Raw genomic sequence first — 12,000 nt, forward strand, 5'->3', positions numbered from 1 at the left:
CAGTTTGGTCCACCTCTTAAAATTTGTGTAATATTCTCTTTTACATAAGTCAGTGAATATGTTTATTCTTTCATTTTTTGTTTTTTTTTTTTTTCGACAGTACACCAAGAGAAGGCTTTTCTTCGTTCGTTCGTTCGTACATTCATACTTTGCAAGCTTATTAAGTATTTGGTCGCACCCATATGCCATATGCCATGTTGGTCATGTTTGCTTTAGCTTTATGCAAGATTTTCAACCACATATATATTTATTAGCGAAACTACAATACATGTTTCGTATTAACTTACTTTTCTACTTAGCGCTAATATTTCTATTTGCTCGTAGTAAACATAAGCCAAAAGTGAAGATATACTAAATGAGTCATGTCGTGTGCAGGAATTAGTATCAATTAGGGATTTTGGAAAATAGAATTGCTATGAATCCGGTTGCAATTCACAAGAAATTCTATCTCTCTTCATCCAAACACTTGACAGAAACAAAAACATTTTGTACTAAATAGGCAGGCAGGGCCGTATTTCAGCATGAATGATGCTTTTCATGCGTACGTAAACATTTACACATCCTTCAGTATATGCGTAATTTTTTCACGCAAACATTGTATCCATATTTCTTTCAAAGTCTTTCTTTCGCACCTAAGCGATATTCACATAAAATTCGCCTTACCATAGATGTAAGTTTCTCTTATTTTCCTTTTCATTTTCTTGCTTTTTTTTTTTTACTTATTTTCAAGTTGCTTCTCCTCTTCGTTTTCGCCGTTTCCCTTCGCCTTTTTACTTTACAAAACTTTATAAATGAGATTAATGACATAAAGGCGAGGTTTTAAATGTCTTTTATATCGAAAAACACAAATCGATTCATAGTTAAATGGGTGCAGTTCACGTACACAGATTATTTACAATAATTTTTGAATTGATAATTAAAGCGAGAAAATTGATTTGTTAGTAAATGATATGAAGAAAATTGTAAACACTTTTTTTTACATCTGAATCGAATACATATTCTCGTAGCTTGCTGTGTTTGGTAACACATAAATAAATATAAATATTTTGTAGAGATAAGTTGCACATGCTTTACGTATTTCGATAAGCATTGAGCCTAATAATAGATACAGACATAATTTCTTCTATCAGGATATATGTATCTATGACAAGTCGATCAATAATTTCCGCGACCGGCACATAGATGTCGGGTCTTAAAAAAAAAGCCATATTATTGAAGCTTTAAAAAGTAACCTCAGATGTTATTTGCCATCATTTTATGGAGTTTTGAACACTTCACTACCTTCAATATTTCCAAAATAATGGAAAAATCCAAACTTCCTGTGTTCACTAAGCAATGGCTTTTAGTAGAGAAAAATCATTTTTGAACCGAGTTTATTCAACATGGTAACTCTTTTCCAACGAAAATAACGATATGACGTCGTTTTGTTCACGTCGTGTGATATCGTACATTCATCGTAATGACCATCCAAAAGGAGTGCTCACAGCTTAGAACATCTAAATACTTGTTAATATTGTTTGCGGCAATCGAAAAGTGAAGTTTCGTGGGATAGTTAACATCCTGAAGATAACACAACACAATGTACTCATTATTTTGTATGAATATTTACACATGAGAAGATTGTTTCCTGAACGACTACCGCGTATATCCACAGTGGAGTAGAAAGACTCTGTCACAAGTCGACGGTTACAGCGGACACATTTCATAAATTGAAGTTTGGATTGCGGCCCCACGCATTATACTTTCCGAATCTGATCCACTTACCCGTTGTCACCCCATTACCTATTGGTATCTACTATTATCAGCTTGCAAATCTCAAAAGCATGGTGCAGGGTAAACCGTTTGGATGATGAGAAAAATTATGAGCTCATTGCAGAAACTGAATTGTATTCAGAAAGTCTTGATAAATCGTTCTATAGCAAAGGCATGGAAATGTCTGAAGAGTATTAGACTGACTGTGTTACTCTTGAAGGAGATTTTGTTGATGAATACAGTCAAATGTCACATGAAAAGAAAGGTTTTTTTTCAGTTTGTCGGGCAATAAGTGATCAATGTCCCACGTACTCCTTGTTTAAAATAGTAACCGCTTTACAAATAACTAGTGGCTCAGTAATTCATTTTAGTGACAACGAAAGCCTAAGTTTGCCCTTCTAGGCGAACTTTTTGAGCTCCTAACCGTAATTATAACATACAGAAATGGCTATCTGTCAGTCCAATTGTTTCTGATATGAGCGTTATTTAGACCGACTTTTTGAACATCAAAGAAGAAGACGTTTTCTCAATGTATCAATATTCTCTAACCATTCCGAAAATTTAATATGGTTAGAAACTGCCTTGTTCAGTAGTTGGATAGAACGCAATGTTTGAGATAATTGGATGACACTTCGTACGCCAACGTGTTTCGAGCCAAGGACTAACTCTATTGAAAGCTGTTCGAATCGGAACACTTTTCGATCACTTCCCGTATTGTGAAGAGTTGATATATATTAATAATTGTAGGCTTCTGTAGGGTATTTAATGATAAGCCCTGTCCCGGTATTATGTTTTTACTTTTTTTTTCTTTGTCTAAAAACTATTTTAATCGACATAAAGTCCACAGCCCACCACCTATGTATATTGTGAAATTGCTTGCACAGAACAGAGCGAGTACAGCTTTTTTTTAGTTATTTCTCTTTTATGTTTTAATAATAACATATAAATGTAATTACAAGTCTCTGCAAGGCATATTAGTTGAAAATATGTACAATTCCTGCTATCATGTTATTTGGGGACATAACTGAAAAATAGTAATTATTTGTTTTTTCAGGTGAACATGACTGTTTAAATGTAATTATTTCGCTGATGTCCCATTAGGGTAACAATGAATGTTGTAAAAACATGTATTGATATGTTTGTCTTTTCGGATAATTGATCATAAATTTTTAATATACAACATTACCTCCATTAGACAACATTAGGCATTTTTTACATTTTCAAATTTTAATTATTTAATTTCTGCTGCCAATTCGTATAATAGATGATTAAGTTAACACGGATAGTAAATTGTGTTAAATCTTTTTTAAACATGAACGCTAGAAATGCATTTCTCTTTTTTTCCAAACAACTTTTTTTAATACTAGGTGAGAAAAGTGAACTAAGTTTCGATTTTTTTTTTTTTTTTTTTCAGTAACTCATACATATTTCACTTTTAACTAAATGTGCAGGGAGCGTAACTCACTATTTTTGTCTTCTTTTCCATTAAATTTATAGTAAATTTCATTCGATAAAGTCATGTCTTCTTTTTTAAAAAGTTCATGGTGTTCGTAAACTTCTAATCCTTAAGAGTATAAGTTTTAACAATTAAATGCAATTCATTCATTAAAGCAAATGATAGTAGAAACGAATTTGCTATCTTTGTTAGAATATTTTGCAAACTAGAGAAACGAAACGATAGAAAATCATGCACGCAAAGCACCGAGGATTTATGTCATATGATATTTAGTTTTCATGACCAAAGTATACTAAGCCAGCCAAACTATAACTTATTGAGCTATTTGCGAGTAATTATCTAAAATCCGTGGAAATAATTTTTAAAAAAGTAAATATTGTTACATCTTAAGTCACTTGTGGTATAAGGATGTAAAAAAATCAGGGCGAATATATGCAAACCTCAGAAGGACTTGAGGCGGACACAACTTTATCATTTTGTAAATCGATTTCAGTCTGTCCTTTTTTTCCTCTGGTGAGCCTGCAGATTACAACTTTTGAGGTATTTTGATGGAATTTGGTACACTGACAGGTGTCAGCCCAAGCACGAACGCTGTTGAAAATGATTTGGATTGGATCGCTTTGTCGTCCACTTCCTAGATAACGCTTTAATCTGACGTGTGACTATATGAATAACTATAGGTTGGCATAGGGTGTTCAACGATGAGTCGAGACCTGCTGTAATGAAGAAAATAACTTGTAAGTCTCGATAGCCTACATAAATCAATCAACATATCTTCCAAATAAGAAAATGTAAAATCAATTCCATCGTACTCTTTGTACATGTGGCTAGTCATTTAAGCTCTTACATATACGATATATAGGGCGTTCAGGGCGTTCAAGACATTTAGGATGTAACTTATTGTCCGAGCGAAGGTTGAATAATGAATGCGAACCAAATATTTTATTCCGTAAAAATTGTAGTTGCAATAAAGCAAAACCTGGTTGTAAGTCTTTCAATAACATATATATGTACAACATATATACTATCTGGAATTTATTTTATTTTGCTGTAAATAAGTTGAGCTATCCCGCGAAAGTTGACTGCTCCTACAACTAAATCACAAAGCTGTCAGTTCCCTTTAATTTTTTTTTTGGGATCGTTATGCAATTGTTACCCATGTTTAACAAGTGATTAACTTAGTTGTCCACCATGAAGACTCAGTCAAACGGTGCCCAACAGCTATGCAATTTTTCTTTTTTGGGTCAAACAAAATTTCGGTTAATTATTGTTGAAATACATTGTAGAAGATCTGCAGTGAATCGCAAATGTGAGAAACAGTGCCATCTAAATCATATAAAGCATTCAAGGCAAGGCCGAGAAGAATTCATTGAATCGCTTCATTCTGCTCGACTTTTAACTGCTACGAACACCGAAAAGGTCGACAAAATTAGAAATTTAATATTCAGACATTTTTGAATAATTGACTTAAGAGGTCTTATGTGAATCTTACTAAATCCTTACTTTCTACAAATTTTTACTTAAAAACGCAACCAATGCACTCAACAGCAGGCATCTTACTCATTCAGGCTCTATCCAGCCTTTTCCCGATTTGTAAAATTTTCATTTCAAAAACAATTGCGGGAAATTGCCTCAGCTTTTTTATTATTATTATTTTTATTATAAATTTAGCCAGAGAATAATTTCTAAGACTAAAGTCTTAAAGCACTAGCATCCAAGGCTTTCGGCTTTTATTAAAAACTCTACCGGACTGGAGATTTGAAGCCACGACCATTATTGAGTTGCGAGTCGAGACTCCTGCCTACTCGGCCACTTAGGCGATTCGATTTTTGTCGTTCCGCCAGCAACAGAGACACCAACAGAGGTGCCAAGCTGAAGAATGTTCAAAACCCTACGATTACCGGCAATATGTACGAGATTTCTGACGAGCGTTACTCATATTCACAAACCATGTACAAAAATTAGAAAAAAAAAAAACTTAAGGCTTAAAAAAATATAAAGACGGAAGATGTTCAAATTATTAAATAAAATGTTTTGAATAGTTTTAGTTAATTTTATTAAGTTGCCTATTGCGTGCAGACATTAAATCAGTCTGCACATTTATAGTACGACGCCAGCGTCGTTATACTCCAAACGCAATTATATATAAAAAATATATGTACGTATATGTATGTACCTTCCTACATTCCTCCTACTACAGTTATTGTTGAATAAAAGAAAAAAAAAAAAAAAAAACGAGAAAAAAATCCAACTGGCGCCAAAGGAACATTGCATGCAATTATCCTGGGCATAGTTAAGTAGTTTTTATATGTTTAACTAAATACCTGGTTTTTATTCATATATCACAAAAGTTCCGCTGTTGTTGTTGTTGTTGTTGTTGGTATTGGTATTACTGGAAGTTTTATAAAAAAGCTAAACAAATCTAACACACATCTAACAATAATATGTACATAGATATATATAAAAAGCTATGAACACATGTTTACTCCTTCACTACATAGTGCAAAGCCATGCCTATCAGTACCATTTTAATGTTATAGTTGTTGTTTATCAAAAAAGGAAAAAGACAATATGAACCAGAAAATCAACACATTATTAAAAGGCTCACTTTGTTGTTGTCGCTGTTGTTGTTGCTTTGTACTTTTTTACTAAAGCCTTATAGTCCTTGCTTGTCATTTCGCTTATCATTTTTTATATATATGTACAAAAGTGTGTATCTTCGTTTACGTTCTCGAACCTTTCATATGCAAATTAATCATGGTACCTAACACACACACAAATACTACCTTTTAGTTAGATGTATATATTTATATATATACTTAATATATAAAATATATAGTGTATACATATATGTACAAGTGTGTGTGTGTTTGTCTATATATAACGTGTATTTTCGTGTTTCGAGATAGCATGTTTTATAGTTTTTTTTTTTTTTTTTTTTTTTTTTTTTTTTTTTTTTTTTTTTTTTTGTTTATGCTTTTTAGCTGAAATTACATAATCATAATATATTTATGATGTAGTTAAACGTGCCTAATACTACAACATGACGAACATTTTGAATAATGTAAAAGAATTTGTTTTTTATTTCTGTTTTTAGATTATTAACCAAATATAATAAATTTTTTTCTTTTATAGTTTGCATGGCACGAGGTTCCGCTTGACAGTATTTTAAAATTTATTGAAATTTTTAATTGATTTTTTTGAGTAGATAGAGAGAGAGAGAGAGAGAGAGAGAGAGAGAAAGACGAGAATTAGAAAAAAAATTATACACAAAGTGGGTGTATTAATTAAAATTTAGAAGCTCGAATAAAAACTAATATTTTTCTTCTTTTCATGCACATAAGCCCGAATAACCTTCAGCCCTAATACTACGTTGTCTTAAAAATTCTTTCAAAATAACTCTTAAAGCCGCGGAAAGTGTTCATTATTCTTATAAGAAATGAGCAAATAATCCATCCATGGAAAAGAGAAAGAAACTCATCGACCAATCGGCTTATAATAAAATTAGTTTTTCGTGGTGAACGGTAGAGAAAAAGGGTCGATAAATCTCTTTGCTGCCAGGCCATTTTTCACAAATTTAGAAACGAAAAGAAAGACCGGGGTCCTTGCCTTTCTCGTTATCGTAAACACGCCTGTTTTTTGCAGCGATTAAGAAACCTTATTAATTAACCTTAGAGACTTTGGCATCTAGTTCGGCTTAGGATCGCAACACGATTATTGAACTTTTCTAGAAATAATTGTTTAACTCTATCATCATACACAATGTCAAACCTTCCACTGTGCTGCTGAAACTATGTGCAATCTTTTAGGTGGGAAAAAGCCTGCACCTTTTTCGTCCTAATCAATCTTTACCTGCATAATTTTTGAGCTTGGGCCTGCACGAGTTTCGTGGTGACTGCTTTTGACCCAAATTACGAGAAAATATTGTTTGCTTGCTTGCTTAATATGGAGTTGCGGCGCAGCAGTGTGTCTGATCAAAAGAAAGGCGGAGATTATAGATGGGTCCCACTCTTACCAGAGTGGCATGCGCGTGTCTCTATCCGGAAACATTTTTTTTCAAATTTGAAATCGCTCCTCCTTTTAAGCAGTACACCGTTGATCGTATTGATGAAAAAAATCGTTAAAATTATTATTATTTCATATTTACTGTACTCGTGTGAGAAGTAAGCAAAAGGACGAGAATAATTTGTAATTGAATTGGCAAGTGGTCCGAAAGGGTTCTGAAATTCTGGCAGTTAATTAGGCAATTTTGTATCGAGCCTAATCCATACATGAAGCAGGAATCTGCGGAGAAGACTATAATTTCCCAAAGCATAAGTCAAACCACAATTTCATTGCAAAAAGAGTAGTAATGCCGATGATTGCCGTCAATATCAAGATCTGTTAATCTTTCTTCTTAGATTTTTTACGGCTCTTAATGTTAGAATAACTGCTGTAGATGTAGAACAAAAGAAAATCCATCGGTTATTTTGAAATCGTGTTCTATCAGTATCGGACGGTAATATTCGTAAATTTTGGGTCGTGCTGTGCCCAAACCGCGTTCCATAAGTACGAGTTACATACGAAACACCTATGTAGCATACAATCGACAAGCAAATGCGTCTTTCTCTTGAACCTTGAATAGGGAAAAGTCAAAAATTTCAAGAATATGCCTCAGGTTCTTGCTTTAACGACAATTTGTAATGATTTTTCGTTTTTCTTCCGTTTATTACACCCAGCAGCGCTTGTGGTGCAAGGGTGTATTCTAAACTTGTGATGATGTGTCCAACACCTAAGATGACTTGAGATAAGACCTACCAATCGATTCAGTATCACTTTCGGAATCGATTTAAGCTTGTCTGTCCGTCAGTCCGTCTTGTTTTCTTGTATTGAAACACAATTTTCGAACATGTTTGGAATGGAACCTTATTTTGAATAATCGTATTACGTGAAGCGTTGAAGGGTATTTAATGATGGGCTGTAGCGAAATATAGCGTTTAGCTGCCTTTTAATTAAATTTAAAGAATTTATTTTAAGATATATATTTATGTAGAATATTTTATTATTAAAAGAATTTAATGAATTATCCGTTAAAGTATACATACATACAGAGTTGATGGAAACTCAAGCTCATCAATCCAAAAGTTAATCATTTAAAATATGAAATATTAATACAAAAATGAATTTAATAAATAAAACCAATAAACTCTTTTAAAACCCACTCAAATCGATGGTATTAATATTAAATCGTTATAACACCTTACATCTTTGCACATATGCGTACGCATGTATATTTTAATATGCAAACGTATACTAGCACGGTGGGTGTTATTCGTATTCTTGTTCTTGTCGTTGTTGTTGTTGTTGTTGTTGTTTAATTTTCCCAACAAACAATTATTGTTATTGCTATTTAGGCCTATATAATTATAAATGTACATATAAACAAGCACATCCATTAACTTTCCATAGACATATCTACAAACGTATAAACATACATGCAAACATGCAATGGTACACATACAATCGCATGTAAATTTTGTGTATTTGTTTTAATCCTGTACACATTGAATAATAATTATTTGTAATTACATGCGTTTGTCCATTTATAGTTATATTCTCTTACCATTAGTTATTGTTGTTGTTTTTCTTGCTATTCAAGATATATTTGAATTTACAAGCGTACGCAAATATTTATGTTACATCGTTATTGTTTTATTAATAATCAAATTGTGCGTGGAAGGTATATCACGAGCGGTACACAACTATCGATAGGAAAAGGGACAGCAACAGATAGGAAGGGAGATAGAATATATAAATAATTGTGTTATTTAGACAAAAAATTAACGGAAATAAAATGCACGTAGAACACGCACGTATGCGATTAAATGAAATTCCTTTCCTTACACATAAAATATGAAATTAAATTTAAGGAAAGCTTGAAATTGAAAATATTACAAAAAGGTATAAATGAAATAATAAACATATTCATGATACGAATACGTACGAATGAAACCTTTGTCGGTATATAGAAAGTAATAATCACGCTGCCGTGTGCTTACGACACTTATTATCGAAGGACCAGTTTATAAATTATTCTTTTCATTCAAACTCGAAATATTTAAACCAAAGTGAAGACGACTTTACTATGCGGATTTGTCCGTCTGTCCAACCTTTCATTTGCATTTCGTTCGGGAAGTTTCATGTCTACAAAAGGTAAAATAAAAAACGAATTGATTGCTCATAAATAAGTTTATAAGCGATAAAAGTGAAGGCAAACTCGAAAAGAGTACAGACATTATAATACATCCTCTTCGAGAGGACGGACTCTAAAGCAACTAGCAATCTCAGGTTTGCTTGGTATATGCATTAAAGATATCTAAGAGCACATAGGTATCAGTCACAAAATCCAGTCGAAAAGCAATTCTCACATATTCATTACTCATGGTTTGCTTTCCGAGAAATATATCTAAAAAGTAAGGTAAAAATAAAGTGAAAGAAAGACTGAAAAAATCCTTAGTCTACAGCAAATATTGATCTAAAATTTAATAAGAGTAGTAGTTGGTGTTATGTTGCAACAAATGACCAAACAACTTAATGAATAAGCGCTTCTGCAAGATTCTCTTTCTTGAAACGGCGAAAGTTTTTGTAGTTGTAGTTTTTCTTTTCAGAACGATAGTTGAAGAGAACTATAAAAATGAAAAGAAAGCAAGTCGGGATATGGGGCGCAGTTCTCGTTATCGAGCAAACTCCATATTGAATTTGTATTTTGGGTTGACGAAGATTCGTTACGCGCTCATGGTACTCGATAGCATTAGTTTGTCATACATATACCGTTGTAAATACAACGAACGAGAGGCCCAACTGCATACGAAAGTAACCGAGTATCATCAACACAAAGCATGATCGTGTACTTTTTGTCTTTCGTAACGTGCAATAGGTCGGTAACTGGAACCGTAAACCGGCCCAAGGATTAATTTACAACTTCTGAATTTTCTAAAATATTTTCCCATGCTCTTCTTTTTGGTTGTATGCAGCATTCCAAACTAAATCATTTCATTTCAAATTTCATTTACGAAAACACCAAACTTGGTGTAATATATTAAATCCGAAAATTGCTGAGAAAATGTATATATATATATATATATATATATTTATATAAAATTATATATAATTTGACTTTAACTTATTTGTAATTTAATAATAAGAGAAAACAATAAATTTCCCCTTTTTCTTCTTAAGAATTTGTTTAACTTAAAAAGGAAATTTGATATGAAAAGAAAGAAAATTTAATATATGTGTGTATACTTATGCGTATTTATAACTACAGTTGCTTAGCAATTTGTTTCCACCAAGCCAAGTACTCTGCCATATAAACATGCATTAAGGGGGCGCTAACTACTTGTGTTGTGAAACATATGTTCACATTTAAATACTCATCTTCTTCTTCTTCTTCTTCTTCTTCTTCTGCACAGTTTCAAGTTACCATATAATTTAGTGTTTAGCTTAAATTTGTTTTGAAAATTTAATGTATTTTTCTTCTCTTCTTCTATTCCAGAGGGTATAGTGTCATATAGCATACCCAAAGGTGTGCAACGCGGCATGGAAGTCGATTTATCGGATAAGACGTATGATGGTTACGAACAAGGCGACCGTTATGTCGATGGATTAGGTCAATTGGTTGACGGTCAAAAGGGCAAAGATAATTTTCGCACCGATATTCATGGCTTCGGGAAAGGTAAGTTATACTATAGCCATATATATAGACAATAGCGATGGAGATGATGATGATGACAATATTTCTAAAGTTTAAAAACATCGCGTTTAACTGGCTTTATTTATTTAAATATATTCTTCGCTTGTCACTTAATAGCCACTTATGCAAATTGCTTTCTCTGGACAATGTTTATAAATATATTTTCTAATATACAAGCGCAGGTTGAGTCAAACATCTCCATGATATATTAAGAGTCAAACGCTGCTCAGTAATTATGAGGTGAGGTGAGGATTCGTCAATTGTGTTGACGTCTCTATGTCACCCAACGAACTTACTGAGTGATATCTTACATCTTTATAAGCGGTTGGTGAAGTCGATAACTGTACTTGCAAGCGCTGCCGCTGATATGAAAGGCGATAAATAATTTTTATAACGAAATTATTTTTCTTGTTTTTATTCTGCGATTTTACAACAATTTGAAGAAAATGTATCGCTAAGGCCAATCGTCTCATCCTTCCTTTCTTAGTTGCTTACTCTGTCTTAAAGATTGATTGATTAATTAAATATATCTTTCATAAATGAATCTTTTTTTAAGTTCTGGCTATTTCCTCGCCTTGGGGACCGTCGTTACAACAAAATTGTCCTGAATTAAACTGCCTATAAGGAACGACTGCCTATTTATACGTCTATCCATCCGATCGTTTACTTATGTATTCGAGCGTCCGGGCCCTTCTGCCTCAACCTAGCTACTAGTAAAATTATCAAATTCGCTGAAATTCAGACAAGAAGATAAAATTTGGAATATATATTTTCTCGCATACGGTACACAGATCAAATTTCAAGAAGAATGGACCGCACATATAAACGTACGATAAAAAGCTGAAATGGTATATTCAGCCCCAGAAAATGCTACCAATATTTGCTAACAAAACAATGGACTAAGATCTATATAGAATGTCTGTTTATTTACGATGCAACTACTACCTATTTTTATAGCCCCAATCTAGACGAATTGATAATGTTAAACACGGTCCGCCGTTAATAATCTACTCCGTTTTGCTTAATACAGTTTCTCATATAACGACTTTTCGCAATAAAA

General features: G+C 32.9%; 1 protein-coding gene across 1 annotated transcript in view; it reads left to right on the forward strand.

The window, feature by feature from the left end:
• The window catches only part of LOC119632971, a 47,266-nt gene that overhangs the window by 21,439 nt on the left and 13,827 nt on the right, over positions 1 to 12,000 (forward strand). Inside the window, exon 5 of the mRNA XM_038026142.1 lies at positions 10,743 to 10,922. Within this exon, the coding sequence (XP_037882070.1) occupies positions 10,743 to 10,922 (180 nt within the window). The remainder of the gene's footprint in view (positions 1 to 10,742; positions 10,923 to 12,000) is intronic.

The sequence above is a fragment of the Glossina fuscipes genome, unplaced genomic scaffold (genome assembly GCF_014805625.2).
Source record: "Glossina fuscipes isolate IAEA_lab_2018 unplaced genomic scaffold, Yale_Gfus_2 2, whole genome shotgun sequence".
Taxonomy (NCBI): Eukaryota; Metazoa; Arthropoda; class Insecta; order Diptera; family Glossinidae; genus Glossina; species Glossina fuscipes.